This window comes from Alligator mississippiensis, chromosome 10 (assembly GCF_030867095.1).
Source record: "Alligator mississippiensis isolate rAllMis1 chromosome 10, rAllMis1, whole genome shotgun sequence".
NCBI lineage: Eukaryota > Metazoa > Chordata > Crocodylia > Alligatoridae > Alligator > Alligator mississippiensis.
In genome coordinates, this window is record NC_081833.1 from 6457114 (window position 1) to 6473960 (window position 16847).

Here is a 16847-nt window from a genome sequence, read left to right on the forward strand (position 1 = left end):
CCCTTTTGCTAAACTCAGCTTGTTCACTTTTCCTGGCACGGACAGACAGAGCTGTCCGTGGATTCACTTGAGTCACCAGTCTTTGCCTCCTACAGCACAGCAGCCATTTGAGCTACAGCAGGGAACCCGGCTGCCACAGCAAAGGACCCTGGGCTACCGCCGTCCACCACGACCAGCCTGTCTAAGCACTTCAGTGCCCAGCCCCGGAGTCGTTACCCCACGATTTCCACTTGAAACTGTAAGAAGCGTCTTCGTTCTACTCACTTTTCCCGGAAGGTTTCCTTCTCCTGCTCGCTCCACATGTTCATCACTTGCCGGTCCTTGTAGACCTTCATGGGGTCGTCCATGAGGCCGTTCATGTTGATGAATTTAATGCGCTGCTGGTCGGCATCGTACAGCATGGGGGGGATGACGGCGAGCTGGCGCATCTGCTTCTCCAGGTTCTGCGGGGAAAGCACGGAGAACACCTTGTCAGCACTATGGAGCCCGTGGGACAACTGCAAGGCACAGATGTTCCCAGGAAAAGGACAAGAGAGGGAAGAAGAGGAGAATTCATAGGTCAAGGCAAGACAGCTTTACTGCTGGAGTAATTGTAAATTAAATGCTGAAGGCAGCTCTTGCCGTCAGATGGGAAACCATTCATCTTCCACTTGGAAGCAAAAGGCTTCTCAGACGCACCGCCTGACCCGAGGAAACCGAGCCACAGCGGCGAGGAGAGACGAGCAAAACCCCAGGGAGCCTTAAGGCTTGCTAAACCCGCTGCGGCGGGAGGTTGGCTTTGCAAATAAAATCACAAGGGCAGCTCCAATCCCAAGGTGCAAGTGAAGGTGGGCCCAGACCCCCGAGAGCCCCTGTCCGAGTGCCGCTTTGCTGAACGCAGGGTGCGGAGGAGGCGTCTGCCTCCCCTCGCATCCCAGCGATACGTTTTGTGGGGAGGGCTTCCTAACATTGTTCTCCTATTCTTTCCTCTTCGCTATTGGGTTTGAAACTGAACTGAATGCACCAAGAGATGACTGTTTTAGCATACTAAGCTAAATCCCTGAGCTTGTTCTGCGTGGGCTACCAAACGGGGCTGATTTCCATGCAGTACTGCTGCCCTGCATTTGCAGGCATGCACTGCATTTTTCATGTATCCAGGTTGCAGCCATAGTGGTCTACAGGCAAAAGGAATCAAAACGCGTGGAAGAGGTGATATCTTTTATTAGACCGACTAGATATTTGCAAAATGAAGCGTTTTATGTATTTGCAAGCTTTCAGGTACACTTTACCCTCTCCTGTGCCTGACGAAGGGCGAGATTACAAAACTTCCCCTTTCATCCATAGGAATTTTCATTTCTACCTGGGAGAACTGTTACAATCTCTGCTCTCTCCTACGCCTGACGAAGGGCGAGCGTGCCCAAAAGCTTGCAAATAAATAAAACCATTTGTTTGCAAATATCTAGTCGGTCTAATAAAAGACATCACCTCTTCCACACGTTTTGATTCCCGTTCTATTTTTCCTGGATCGGCCAATTGCGTTGTACGTGTGTCGTGTGTTTTGCAATTTTGGGGCAAATATCTCGGTGGCCTAATAAAAGATGTCACCCCTACCCACAATTCTGATTCCTTGCATTTTGCATGACACGCAATGGCAGAAATGACATGATCACGCTCACACAACGCCGTCACATGTGGAGTTTTCCAGGGCTATTATCTAGGCAAGACCCACTGGGTGTTGAGTACCATTGAGTACAAACACCAGCCCTCCAACAACATCAGTGAAAGACTCTCTCGGCCTCGTGGCATTTCTCCCCCTCTCTCAGGCAGGTTCTGATGTCTCCCTCTTGCTTTTTAATTCATGAGTAGGCCCGGTGGGCTCCCATGCTGCTTGTCATGAGGGAAGACACCTACCCAAGGTAAGCAAGGGTCTCCTAATCTGACCGTAGTTGATTATGGGTCAAGGAAGCTCCACTGTGGGTGGCCATGTTCTGATCTAGATGTGTCACAGGGAGTTAATACCTTTGAAGATGTCAAACATATAACAGAATAGAGAATGGCCAGCCTAGTGGTGGTCTGACTCTGCACAGGACCTCCCTGCTCCACTGTTCAAATGAGGCCTAAATACCATAGCCTGACATGGAAGGAGAGATGGTTCCAGGAGCAAGTGCCAGGCAAAGAGCATTCAGCGGTCCACGGCACAGCACCCGGCCTTACATCTGGCCACAACGGTTGGGTTCACCACAGCCTCAAACCCTGATACAAAGCCTCAGGGCAGCAGTATCTCCCCTAAAAGCATTACTCCAACAGCTAAAGGGAGGTTCTTGCATGGTGAGAGGCAAAAGCCCGTTCTCACTGCGATATGGGGTGGATCCTGACCGAAGCGGACCTGTAAAACGTGAGCAAAATGCAGTGAGCAGAAGCACGGTGTGTGCAGTGAGGCTGTTAACACAAGTAACGCAGCAGGACCGCCACCGAGGCAGGGCACTGAGTTCACATCTCCTGCTTGGTGGTGGCAGAAATGCACACGTTGCACTTTCCACCCCTAGTCTCTCCTCGAGTGTGTGACGGGACTGCTTCCCTGCCTTAAACACTGCACAAAGGCGAGTGGCTGCAAGGACTGTCTTAAACTCTCCTCTGGGAAGAGATTTTTGGGTCCACAGAAAGGTATCTGGGTGAGACTCAATGGCCTGCAATATGCAGGTCACAACAGATGCTCTGGTGGTCCCTCTCTAGCCTTACACCCTATGAAATGGTGAAGCTTCTCACTACAGCTGCGAGGGATACTCTCGATTGACTCTGCAACTGGGGACCAGCCCATTCCCTCTAGCCAAGGGCAGGGAGCGTAATGTCCTGCACGTACAGCAATCATCTCTATTGCTCTTCCCTCCCAACCCTGAGTCTATTCAATACAGTCTGCCATCGGTGGCAAGCCAGAGCAACCCTCGTGAAACAAGATCCGAGAGAAGCCAACGTCTGCGGGGTGTTTTGAAGATGAACAGAGCTCTTGCAGAAAGGCGACATGGCTCGCTAAGATACAAGCCACTCATTTCATGGGAATCCCTGTGCAAAACCATGGTTGCTATTAAAAAATAGCCCAGAAACCTGTGTTATTGCTCCCACAGCAACATATACTGACCACAGCTTGGTCTTTAAATTGAACCCGGCACTGGTATTCAAGTTCCACTGGCAGGGCCTGCTGCGACTACAGACGGCCCCAAAGGGAAAGGAAAATGGGGGGTGGAGGGGACATGCAGGGGAGAGAGGGAAGGACGAACGGCGCTCGGGTCTCACCTCTTGCTCCGAGAGCCCGTCAATAATTTCCGACACCTCGTGTTCGCTGCGCGCAGCCGACATGGAGAGACCGCTGCCCCTCTGTCCTACCCTGCTGGGAAATGGCAGCGAGAAACTGAAAATGGCAAGCTGCATTTTGTACTTGGCACCCTGCCTCGCACACTGATGGTGACTACTTGCATTTGAAAGGGGAGCCAGCCCCGCTGAATGGAGGGACAGTCACAACAGTAAACAGAGGCCACTTTGAAAGGCAGGGGGAGGGGGAGGCATCAGGTATGGGGCACAAGCCTCTCAGAGTGGTCTGGCTACAAAGCCTCTCCAATGATGCCCCTACCTTCAAAAAAAACACCTGCCCCACATGGGCAGCATGATGGACCCCAAACTTCAGCGTCACAAGAACACAGGACTGACTCGAGTTAAAAGACTGCAAACCCCAAGACGCTAGTGGGCGTAGTGCTCCATGCCACATACAGCTCCACTAACTGCAACGGGACTAGCTGGGTTTACTGGTCACAAACACGGGCAGCATCAAGTCCTACAATGAGCGAACACCAAGCCAGCCCCTTACCTGTGTCACCTCCCACCCCCAGGACCATCGGCCTTGACGGATGGGTTAAAATCTCCCACCAGCTGCCTGCGTTTTCATTCCGACTCTGGCATAAACTAAGGTCTATTTTGTCCCCTCCATCTGGTGCCACTGCCTTTGGGTTGCAAAGCCTACTGGGAACCGTTTACACCGAAAGAAATCTTTAGGTGCAATTAAAAATAAAGTCGTTGCTGGGGACAGTTTCAGTCCAGACAAAGGCATTTTGACAACCAAAATAGGAAGCGTCGTGAAAACTGTGAATACCAGATCGTTACGGCCTTACTAAACAGAAAACATCTTCATTTGGGGTCTAAAACATCTGGTTGCCCCCTTCCCTGCCTTTTAAGTTAGAAACAAGTCAGAGAGAAGGAGGCTGCTGGGCAGAGTATTGGGAAGCACCAGCTCCGCTCGCCCCGAAGGCGGCGGGGGAACCTGGCAGCGTCCCACGACGTGGCTTGGGTCCTGACTCGCGGCGGCATCTCAAGCCAACCACCATCTGGTTTAAATAAGAAGGGGCTGGAGACAGGGAGTTTTGCAGCGAGAGGAGAACGGCCTTTAACCATCGACATAATTAACTTGCTGTGAGGCTGTCTGTACTGAGCTGGGCCGACTGGGGTGGGGCGGGGTAGACACGGCCCCAGCAGGTGCTTGGAGCAAGGAGCTACCCCGTGGTCAACCGGGAAATCAGGCAGGCTGGGAAGACGGGAATCGGGATTCTTAGCATTCCTTATCCTCGTCTTTGGTCTGAGCTACGCCGAGCCCCCACAGGGACAGAGCAGCCAAGCTATTTGCTCATTGGGCTCTGTGGTTCACGTATCCGACAGCTATCTCATTGGGGGGGAAGGAGAAAGGGGCTCGTTTCCCCAAAAAGGGAATTTAAACCCGCCCTTAAAGCCCGGACCCCGTACAGAGGAAAGAGAAAGGCTGGCCGCTACGGGGCTCAGCCCTTTCCTACCGCTTATCCTCTAACCTCTGCATGCGCTCTTGCAGTTCCCGCTGCTTCCGGATCTCCGGGAACTGCTTCTCATAGTACTCGCGCACTTTGCTCTCCTTGGCGCGGCGCCGGGGGTTGTTCTCTATGCGCTCCACTTTCTTTTCCCAGGCTTCCATCAGCTGGTCGTAGCGCTGGCAAAACTTTTGTTCCTGAAAGGGCACAGGGGAGCGGGAGGTCAGAAAAAAAGTGCTCCCCACCCCCTACTCACCGAGCAGCCCCACCAGGCCTTCCCTGCATTGCTGGGGGGAGACGGGGGGGATGAGTCGTGCCTTGCAGAACAGAACGGGGTGGGTTAGGATGCTTACGCGCCACGCAGGGCCGCGGACCAGAGAGAAAGGACAGGATGAGGTTCAGTGCTCTCGGTGGAAACCATTTCCCCTTTGGAGGGAAGAAAGGTTTCCTCTCTGCCCAGGATCCACTCGCACCAGAGTGGGACTTTGCATCTGAGCATCTCCAACTCCTTTATGCTATTCATTAATCAAAGCCCCCGACGGAGCCAGATAAGCACAGGCTGGTTTCCAGATAAGGCAGATTAAGCACACAAAAGGGCTCCTAGTTGGCCCAAGGTCACAAAGAGGCAGTATACACAGGGGCAGGAAGGGCTTTCCAGGCCCCCACTCTAACCATTGAGCCACACATTTTCCTGCAGACACGTGCCCACATTTCCTCCTGCCTTCAGTCACCTTCACCCAGCTGCATCTGGTCACCTCCAAACCAAGGAGAACACGTGCGCCTCTCCACTGACCAGGGCTGGACCTCGTTCTCAAGGCCCCGGGCTCCTCCTTGCTTCCTCCTCTCCTGGCTCCAATTTCTTTCATCAGTTTTACCCCACTGTCAATTTACAGAGCGCACTGGAGTTACTCCCGATTTATAAGGGCACGTGAGAAAGGAGAGTGAGGCCAGGAGCCAGCGTGCTCGGTGTGCCATGTTGCGCGAGCACCAAAAGAAGAGACTTGGCGGTAGGGGACTCAGGTTATGATTTGGGCAACCCGGGTTGGGCTCCTAAGACCGGTCACGCAGCTCAAAGCCCTGCTCTCCCTTACAGGGTGGTACGAGGGTCACGGCATTAGAGTTTGGGAGGTGCTCAGAGCGTGCCAGTACCAGAGACAAATACACAGTTCTTTATATCCATGCCAGTATTTGTCCAGGACCACAGGAGCTCCTCAAAATCCAGCCCTACACCCCATCACTCCTGCTTTCATACGGGGGCTAGCGCTTGTGACTGAAGTCAATGGAAGGGGCGAGTGGATTTTATTTTACTGTTTTACAAGGCAGACAAAAAGCCAACCCCTGGCATGCACTGCCACCCCAGTGGCTTTATTAAAACCAGCTGTGGCATGCACTGCAGTCCCAGTGGATGGTTAGCATTGTCACTCCCTTGCATTTAAGTGGCACCCACAGGCCCCTAATGAGACAGGAGGCCCATTGCCTTGGGCAAGCCTGTATAAACACATCCCGCAGTCCTCTGATGTCAATGGAAAAAAGTTCCTGTTGCCTTCAACCACCTTGAGAAAGAGCCCCTGCTCCGAAGAGCTTACAATCTAAATAGGAAAGGACTCAGGGTCATAGGAAAGGAGAAAATCACCAAGTCTGGCCCTCAGTTCATGGCAGGATAACCCCTGATGAAGCCATCCTGGCCGAGTGCTGGTCTAACCCGCTCTTGAAAACTTCCAGAGATGGAGATCCCACGGGCTTTCTGGGCAGCCTTTTCCAACGCTCGACTACCTCGACAGTGCAAATCTCCAGCCTAAATTTCCTCTAGCCTAAACAGACAAGGCTGAGAAGGAAGCAGAGGCAAAATATTCCAGCTCCGCTATAGCTAACGCTCAAAAACTAGTGCGTTCTCTTTCACTTAACATGAAAAATATCACCCCAAGTACAGCCCCTCCGTATAAAACCCAGCTGGAAAAGGGCCGTGCCCAGGTGCCCGCAGAGCGCTCCTCTGCAGCACAAGCTTGCTGCGAACGGAGAGGCAGCGTGGAATGGCTGGGTTTCTCCCGGGGGCAGGTCAGAGCATCTCAGCAAATGCTGCTACCAAACTGACTCACACCAAAAACCCAGCCAGCTCTGCAAAGTTTTACGGCTCCTTTTCCTGACCCTTCCTCGCTGCAGCACGTCTAAATCGGAAAGAGGTGGGAAACAACGAGAAAGAGGGAAAAAACCCAACAAAACACCAGAGCCGTCCCTCCAAGAGCGGAGTCGATCTTCTACGATGTGAAAAAGCAAATTAAAGCGTCAGCATTAGGTGCTGGCAGGCTCCCATGTCCTGTGGAGAGCATGCACACGCACACAGAGGAAGGAAGAAGCCAACAGTATTTACAGAACTGCGGCCCGCTTCTTTGGGTGCTTCTGATAACACGAGGAGGAAGCCCCAGAACTGCGCTGTTTAAATTTAGAGCAGAGGGAAATAGGATGCTCATGATGGCTAGGGTGGAGGAAGCCTTCCCCCCCCCCCCCAAATAATTAGCATGGTCATCTCCTGCAGACTGCTTTCAGTCTTCAAGGCATTTCACCCACTGAGGTCTCAGTGAATGCATTGCTGTCCCCAGTCCCAGCACCACCTCGCCACTTGGAGCTAATCCAGCGGTGCAATATAGATGGAGTCAGGCCTTAAGTGACTGGCTGAGACTCTTGCTTCAGCATCCTCCGCCCAACCCAGAGCTCAAGCAATGGCTGGCAGGCCTCTGCCATCTCTCACTTCTGGGAGACATTTTTCCTTGCCTTGCGGGACACAAATGTATAATGGGGTAGGTCTTGCTGCAGAGCGAGCCAATTGCATATCTCAAGGTACATGCGGAAGAACAAGCGTGCAAGCATGAGGGCAGGTCCAGCTGTCACCACACCGTTGCGAGCAGCCCCAGATGCTACCAATGAGTTCATAGTTCATAGACGTTAGGGCTGGAAAGGACCTCGGAAGATCTTCGAGTCCAGCCCCCTGCCCAAGGGGCAGGAAGTCAGCTGGGGTCATAGGATCCCAGCAAGACAAGCATCCAAATTTCTCTCGAAGGAGGTCAACGTGGGTGTTTGAAATGCACACCGTCACGCTCCAAGCGCTGGCGGATTGACTGAGCAAGTCAGGGTTTTACAAGGGCTGCAGGCCGGATTCTGCACTAGCCCAGAGCAACTTAGTGAGGCTTCCTGCTAGCACATCCACCCACCCATCCGCATGGGTCTGTGACCCCCCCCCAGCACCTCGCAAGCATTTCATGGGTGACACCCCCTTGCCTGCTTGCTCAGGCAGAGCCAAAGGCCTTGGAGAGGTGCATCATATTCTCACCTGTGGGCCTGGCTAGCTCACTCCTCACCCCCTTGCTGACAGCAGTCCAGGGTCCTGGGGTTGCACCCATGTGAAACCCTGACCCAACAGCCAGCTGGGTCAAGCAGGGGCATCCTTGTCTGACTAGGTAAGCTGAGAGCATGGTATTACCCTAAAAGAGCAAAGACAGGACAGCCTCTAATGGAGACGCTTCAGTCCTTCATGCTGGGGTCCAGAGCAAATATCGGGTCCACGTGAAGGCAAGGAGGCAGCCAGAGGGGATTTTAAGGTTTCGTTCTGAGTGGAAAGAATGCATTCGAGGCCACAAATGAGGAAGCGAAAGCAGATGTCGCTTTTTAAAAAAATTGATGGCAAGCCCCAAATCTCTCCCCTTTCCTCTACCCCTTCCCCTCCACTCTCCTGCACCCAGAACCATGGTCTGAGCTCTTTGGCCAGCCTCCAGAAAGCTCACCAGCAATGATTTTTCATTAGTCATGGTCCGGGGCACGGCAGCAAAAACACCGTGGATGGATTTCTTCGAGACCTGGAGTCTCCTCTCTATCAGCTTGTCCTCAAGGCGGGAGGAAAGTCTGAAGCTCAAAGACTTCCCGGGGGGTCTGCCCTGCTCAGATACCTCTCTCCTCTCGAAGGCCCTGTGCAAAGCCTTTGAGAAGGGAATCCTGGGGAATCCTGCGGGAATCTTTCGGATTGAGCCCCAAATCTCGACTCAGCCAGAGCAATGAATCATGCCCTTGCTCCTGTGCACATCCGGTCCCTGCTGCAGGGTGCTTTCAGAAGCAGCAAGTCGCTCAGAAACAAGCCAAGGCTTCTCTTGCAATGGCTCCACTCCCAGGTCACACCAGTAAAAGCACGATGCAGGCTTGGCTCTGAACGTACCTCCCCTACGCAGCACCCGTGTCTCAGACGGACCAGCAACTGTGGAGGCCACTGGGTCCAGGTGTGAGTGAGGACACGGCCGACCAGAGCTGTGCCTGGGCACGCTGGGACCGAGCGTGGCCCCACGTGTGGTGCTGCTTTGCTCAACATCATGGGCACAGCCAGATTTCAGCTCCTTAGTTTCTGGCAACAAGGCAGAAGGGAGAAAGGACCCAGTTCAAACTGGGCCAGGTGTGCGATGCGGGCAAGCTGGAGCCCGTGCCTTGCAAGTTATTCTGGGCCCTGCGGTCCATGCCCTGCAACCCGCAAAGGCAGGAGGCTCCTCTTCAACCCTGGTGGGGCTGCTGATCCCGTTCCCCTTTCGTGTTCACACCATAGGCTCCTTGGGGCAGGAGCCAACACCTCCGCTCCCGAAGGGCAGGGGCCTGCCATCTAGACAGCCCCGCTTCAGGCACTTGCGCCTCTTTGGGGAAGCCGGAGGTGAAGAAGGGAGGTGCTGCCTTTTACCACTGTAACTGGGATAATGTGCTGGGGTGAAAGGCAGGCCCGAGACAGGATTCGGCTCTGGGCCGGACAGTGTAGCTCCAGCCTGGTTGAACGGCTGCAGGGTAACAAGGGGGAACTGGCGCTTCCACTTCTGGTTACTTTGGCTGCAGTCTCCTCTAATGTCATCAGCTCTTAGCACTACCCCACGGGGCGACACGGCACGAAGGGCTCTGGTGGAGAAGGCTTTTCTGCCCTGGGAGCTCCCTGAAGTCCTCTCCCACCATCTTCCCCCACAGTGGGAGCGATGGTATCAGCTCTGGCCCTGGACAGCCCATCCGCTCTAGGAGCAGAAGCTACCCAAGCTGGGCCAGATGCCCTGGCATGGAGGACTTTGGTTGTGCTCTGTGGATTCACTTTGCTGCCCCGTGGGCCAAGATGCAAGTGTTTCTTCTAGCCCAGGGATGACCAAACTTTAGCATGGGTGGCGGGGGCAGCCCGGTGTGTGGCTCAAGGTAGATCGGGGAGGAGGTGGGCAGCACAGCAGGAAGCAGAAAGCAGAGCAAGAGATCAGGTAGGGAGCTTTCTGCTCCAAGTGCGGAGCAGAAAGCAGAGCAGCAGGATTGGGCAGGGGAAGGGGACAGGAATGGCACTCGAGGAGGCTGCTGGAAAGGTTGGCTCCCACTGCTCTAAACGGACGAGTGACGGGGCCGAGAGGGAAACTGGCTTCCTAGCCCCTCAGGCTGCCCCATCGACCTGGCACTGAGCTAGGAATCGCTCGCTCTTCCCAGATGCCCCCTGTATTGCCTTTGCTCCCACACCGCTGCTGCAGCCAAAGACTGTGACAGCTCCAGGGATATCACTTGCTTGGACCCCTCTCTCCTGGCCTCCCCAGGGCTCAGCTCACTCAAAGAGCTGGTGCGCTGCAGTCCTTACGCCTAGCTGCCCGTCCCTGGCACAGCCCACAGCTTGCCTTTCCTCCTGCATGAAAGCCCAGTCCTCAGCCTCCCTTTCAGGGCATTGCACAGAGGCCTTCTCCATCTCTGCTCTGAAGACAATGTCTGCACCGGGTGTTCAGCTGCAAAGCTGCTGCTGAGGCGTGCAAAGCTGTGGTCTGCACCAGCCCTGCTGGCTGGGCTTCCAAGGCCGCGCTGGTACAAACAGACCTGCATGTTAGCTTTGCCTGTTTGAACCAGAGCAGCTTCCCCTCTGACTAGCCCTGGTCTGTGGCTAGCCCCAGCCACCTTACTAACTGCCCATCCACCTCACCAGCGGCATCTCCTCAACGCTCCTGCTGCCCACTGTTTGCCAACCCACTGTTGTGGTGCTTTGAGGGTGGGACACAGCTCCCATGGTCTCCATTGCTCTCCAGGACTGCGTTTTCAATGCGCACGCTTTTCCAAGGGTGCCATCAGGTGCTTGGATCTCGCTGCTTTTCAGCAGCGCATTCAGGCAGCCAGCTTCCTTGGGGCTCTTTGAGAAGTCCAGCCTGAAGCACGAAACCCACTAGAGCGCAACTACAGGGAAGCAAATCCTGGCCTGGGTCTCCCTTGGGCTCGCCTCCACCCACACGGGGCAGGGACTTGCTTATAATACAAGTCAGGCTCAGAAAGTCCTTGTGATTTATGGCCGTAACGCAGGTTTATCTCCTTTTATGCACAGGTGTCCCCTATTAGGAAACCTGGGACCTGCCAGGGACTGACGTGGAGATGGGATGACTGATCGGCGCAGGGTCACAGCCTGCGGGGGGAACACAGGGGATGGGCAGGATGACAGCGGAGGGGAGACGACGAGCATGCACAACAAGCAAAGCCCACGGACATTTCCCCATAATCATGCACGATGATCTCCGTTGCCCCCAAAGTGCCCAGCTGTAGCTCACACGGGCTGCTCAGCTCTGGCTCCAGTGCAACAGAGAGAGCTCTCTCCTGGTGGCCAGCCCTGCCTTGGATCTTGTGTTAATCTGTCTGAATCCATCAAAGAAATAACAGCATAACAGGAGGGAGGGAGGGGAAGGAAGGACAGCGGCTATCAATTACCTGCCGAAAGCTGGGAAAATCCTCCTCTGTCCCCTCCTCAGAGCAGATCTGCCACCCCAGGCAGGAAGGAGGGAGCCTTGGTGAGCTGGGAAAGCTCCCCGTGGAGCTTATGTAGCCGGGCAGGGCATTTGCATTTGGAAAGGAACAGATTTGATCTAATCAGCACTTGCCCCTGGCTTTGCACCCGCCCTGCTGGGTCTGCAGCAGCCTCTCCGAGGGCAGCTCTTCCAGGAACAGGAGCGGGGGACCGCAGTGCCAAGTCTTTAATTGCCGGACTCGAACACAGCCACCCCAGAGTGCATGGATTTGGCAGGCCACGGCAGACACCGGTCCTAGAGGGCAGTCTGGCGAGTGGGTAGAGCAGTTCCAAGAACCCACCGCTCCCTTCACATCCCGTAGGCTGGAGTGATAACGGGCAGTCTGGTTCAGCTAGGCACATGGAAGAAGGCAGCACAGGGGCCCGGCCGGAGGCTCACAGGGCACTGTTTAGGAGTGGCACAGAGCCCAGCTGACCTCCAGTTCCTACGATGCCCACTACCCACCTCCTACTACCCAACTGTGCACCTCCAAGAGAAGTGGGAGGGCAGCAACCCCAGTATAGGAGCAAGCCCTGGCCTGACAGGAGCGTTCCTCGCCCTGGGGATAAGGAGGAGCTTTTGAGTTTCATTTGGGAACTAAGGAAAACAGTCACAAGAGGAGATTGGGGAACTAGAAGGAAAACAGCCAGCTCTAAACCCTGCCAAGTGAAATCTCCCGTCACGGGTGAGAAGCGATAGGTAACACAGACAGACCACGAAGGCCCAGAGATTTCACAGCTACTGGGTTTTTGCACTTCTCTAAGTGACGCCAGCTGGGCCGGTCTGTGATAAATAAGCATCAGCGGGTGAATGAGGATTTGAGACGCCCCGTGCTGCTGGAAAGTCCTGCTTTTATAGATACACTTTTGGGAGTTTGGCTGGCAGCATCCCGGACGCAGGCGGGAGGTGGCCGGCAGCTGCAGCCGTTCATTGGCCTGTGCTTTGCCCCAGAGAAAGATCGCTTCAGCAATGCTCGCGGAAGTGAGCCACGCTTGCCTTAGCAAACGGGGCTCTGAGGCACACTTCCATCTTGTGATCCTGTCCAGCTGATGCTGCGGTGGGGCTGCATGGAAAGCAAGATCCCTTCTCACATGAAAACAGCTCATCAAAACATGGCCCACTGGCTCTACGCTACATGTGCAACTCCCCCCCACCCCAGTGATTGAGGCACCCGGTGCCAGGACAGCTCCGGGACCCATGCCCCATCGTTGTCGCTCTGTACAAGGGTTGGGGGAAGATGCTGGCCACCCTCCGCAAGTTTAATTACGGGATTGGTGGCAGACTACGAGGTCCCCCTCTGGCCTGCCCGAGCCCAGGTCCGTACAGCGCGTTGCCAACCTTCAGCGGCATCATCTGGTGCTAAAGGGATGCCTGGTTACGTGTTTACTCCCTAAAGCCCAGCCAGGCTCACTGGCCAGGCAAAAGGTATTTCTCTCTTCATACGTATCTTTGTTGGATGCTGCTGTGAGTTAAAGCGTTGGGCTGGAACAACTCGGGGGCTGTTTCCGAGTCTGTCTCCTGCAGACATCTCTGCTGGTCCGCTACCGGATCACAAGGGATGGCCGAACCAAACCAGGAGTACCCCACCACTTGTCTGCCTAACAATGCGTGAGCAGCTGCAGCAAGGGTCACTTGAATGCTGCATACTGCCAGGTTTTGGATGGGCTTTGCCCCTCTTGCTAGTGTTATAACAGGCCCAGGTTCAGCGAGTTCATGCAGGGAAGGGAAGAAAAAGAAGAGAACGTGCCCAGATCCCAAACCAGGCCCTTTGTTTTCACTTTTGACTGATGTGGACAAGCTCTGCATGATCCACACAGCTCATCCTGCTTCCAGTTAATGAGGCTGGCATCACCCCCCCGAGGGGAAATTCAGTTCCCTCTGTTGTGCCAAACCTGAGGGTTGCTGGAAGGACTCTCTGCCAAGCCACCGGCGACTGGATGCCAGGCAAGCTACCCCTCCAGCAACTTGCAACCCTCTTGCACTCAAAGGCACTGCCTCCAGCTGGGTGCCAGGCTTGAGAGCAAAAGTGGAGGGCTTGAGACATTTCAAAGCAGAGGCAAGAGCATTTCTGAATGCAGCTGGGCTCCTGATCCCTATGGCTGGGGTCCACACCCCACTTTGGTCAACGGTGGTTCCTGTTCAGGCTCAGAAACTGCTCGCTGGATAAGGAGGAGCTGTGCCACAACCTACCCCCAGCCTCACAGGGACAGATGGTCCACAAATGGCCCCGTCATGACCCACAAAATGACACAGGGTTTCAGGGAAGGCAGCAGCTGCTGCTGCCTTTTTATAGCCGGCTTAGGGGATGCCCTGAGCATGGGGGAAATAACACTTGGCAACATCAGGCTGCGGTTACACTAGGGACCATGGGCTTCCTCCCTTACCACAGGGACTTTGGAAGAGGGGCAGGGGCTCATTCCAGCTCCAAACACATTTCAGCTACAAAGCCCAGACGAAAGCCACAGACTGAGAAGTGAACATCCCTTTCCCTGACTCCAGGCCAGCGCCGGCCCAGGGCTGTACCCCGGCATCACCCCAACCTCTTATGCGGAGTCACACATGCCTCCGAGCATCTCCTCCGCTGGCCTAGAGACAACATACGAAGAAGTGAGCGAGTGACAGACAGGAAAAAGCACCCAAGGACAGATTTTTTTTTTTCCCCTGACTTGCATCTGCCATTCAAACTAGGCGGCTAAATAGCAAAATGTGCCCATTTTGCAAAGAGAAGCAGCAAGCGCACTCACTTTGCAAATTCAGCAGTAGCGCATGGCCTGCTCCACGACACAGGCAATATGCTTCCCCAAATTGAAAAATCCCCTTTCAAGGGCATCAGACAACCTCGGTGGCAGAAATGTATCTTTTCTGCACGATAGGCAATTTTCACACAAGCCGCCATTCAGGAACCATACTGCGCTGGCACAGTTCAACTGTGTCTCCACCTCCTTCCTACTTATAATAGAGCAACCCATTCTGGATTTAGTACCGTAGACAGTCTTGCATACCAGAAAACAACCCTATTTAGTTCCTCTCAGGTTCCAACAAAACCACACACCGCTTTGCAAGTCTCTATTTTGAGGAAGGGAATACCGATAGTCTTCTCACAAACGCAGAAGCCACCGGCTGTTCCGGGCAGCAGAGTCTGGGGAAAAGCCTTGCAAAGAAAATGGCTAGATGACTTATAGGTGAAGTCCAACCACATGAAAGGTGCGGCTATCCCACTGGAATGCATGGTCCGTGGCTTTGCATGACTACTGGGAAGTGGAATTTTTTTTAAAGCCAGAAAAAGGGGAAAAAAAAAAAGAGCGCGCTCTTTCTTACTTGCTGGCAATAACAAGCGTGGCTCGGCCTGAAATGTCTCCGTAAACAGCCCTTTAGCAGGCTGCTTTTAAACCACTTCCTAAAGCTGATTATTTAGGATCCTCCCAACAGGTCTTCCTGGCCAAAAAGATTTCATCCAAAAAAACTCCCAAGGAAGTCGGCAAACCCTGCACACTGGCAACCTAAGAAACTCAGCCCAACGCCGCGGCCTTCCCAGAGGAGCCCGTCGGCAGCATCGGCACCACGTTCTAGCGTGCGAGGGCACTCTCAGCACAGAGCTTCTACATTTAAAAGAAACCAATCCCGATCAGCAACCCAGAAATATTATAAAACCAGAACGAGCATTCCCGCTGTGCCTGGTGCTCCCCAGCTGGGGCTCTGCGTTCATTTAAGGAATTTTACTTCATTTGGGCAATGACCACCAACGGGTTCGTTTCCTGATTTGTTTTTTTAGAAACTTTCTCTTTCCAGTTCCCATTGACCAACACAACAGGATCATAGTCATCTTCCAGACAAACTGTCCTACTCTTTCTCCCCTGCTTATTTCAAACAAGCCCTAAAAATGGTACTTTAAACACACCCCAAAGCCTACACAGATCTGCCCAGATCTCTTCAGTCTCATAATAAAATCCATCCTTTTCCTTTCTGCAACAGACAGCAGTCTTTTGGAAGGGGAATTTGGATTTCACTATCGGTTTTCTTGCCATGGGATTGACTAGGGCTTTGGTTTGCTTTATAAGCCACAGCTTCCTAGGACATCATTCTGAGGTCAGCTGGAAAGAGCCCGAGATAAATCTTCAGAGCTGTTATCTGCAGTGGAGTCAGCTGAAATTTCACACCTCTCTCAAGGCTTGATTACTCGCATGGAGCAGTCATTACTCCACAAATAGTCCTTTTGAAATCAATGGGCAGCCCTGCTCTGATTAAGCCACTACTCTGCTGGCTGACTGAGCCGGGATGCATGCAGAGGGAAGTACTGCCGGGTCACGAAACCAGTATTTGTGTACAAGTTACTTTTGTGATGAAGGAAGTTATAAACACAGAAAAAATAATGCCCTTGGCAATGGGCCGTGGGCCAGGTTCTCCGTGCTGGGATCCTTCCTGTTCTCTGCATGAAAGAGCCAGATACTGACTTCTCTTTGTAGCTACTAGACACAGTTAAAACAAGACTTCGGGGATTTACTTACCCACTGTTTACGAGCATGATTTCTCCTCTTAAAGTACAAAATTAACTTCTTCCGCATTGCCTGGTTTCTAAAACAGAGAAAAAGATCGAGTGAAATACAACAGTCTCAGCAAAAGTCCTGTTCACTGCTTCTGCTGTCAGCACCAGCCAGTTGCAAGGGCAGTTTCTACTTTCATCTTTGAATTTGATCAGAGTCGTGGAAAGAAAGAGCGCTGCTGCACGGACTCTATTATAGCCTTAGAGCAAACCTGATTGCAGTAAAAGAGGGCTCTGCTTTGCAGACCCAAACTTTTCTTTGACAAGCCCGATGGCAAGCACTCTTTGTGCCTTCACACGCGTGTCATCACGCCCCCTGCCCTCGCAAACAGTTGCACGTGTGCAACATTAGTCAGATAGAGAACTATTTGCAGAAGCAGGGTCACCGATGGCAGCTAGCACCAGGACTACCCAAAATAACATTGCTGTTCGGTACAATCCCGCACACAGCAAGCAGCCCCACAGACACCGACTGGATGACATCAGGCCGGCAGGACCAACCACAATCATATAGGCTTGGAAGTTCAGGCCCTGCGGATCAAAGGCTACAAAGACAGTAATACTGCATGGGCACCCCTGGTGTTTTTCATCTCTCCTCCCCCATCTTACATACAGCATAAAACAGCTGGTGGTGCTCTCAATAACCCTGCGGCACGCATCCAATTACCTTCAGTTTACTATTGGGAAAGGAGGCACAGAGAGGGG

At 53.5% G+C, this 16847-nt stretch overlaps 1 protein-coding gene across 21 annotated transcripts in view; it reads right to left on the reverse strand.

Annotated features, from left to right (window-relative positions):
• The window catches only part of NCOR2 (nuclear receptor corepressor 2), a 336324-nt gene that overhangs the window by 120348 nt on the left and 199129 nt on the right, over positions 1-16847 (reverse strand). For 18 of the 21 annotated variants that reach the window (XM_019486693.2, XM_019486690.2, XM_019486705.2 and 15 more), the window contains exons 9-12: positions 16108-16174; positions 4812-4999; positions 3271-3364; positions 265-443 (exon numbers count right to left, since the gene is read on the reverse strand). In XM_019486693.2, the coding sequence (XP_019342238.2) occupies positions 265-443; positions 3271-3364; positions 4812-4999; positions 16108-16174 (528 nt within the window). The remainder of the gene's footprint in view (positions 1-264; positions 444-3270; positions 3365-4811; positions 5000-16107; positions 16175-16847) is intronic. The other 3 variants (XM_019486694.2, XM_019486692.2, XM_019486689.2) reach the window with 3 other exon arrangements.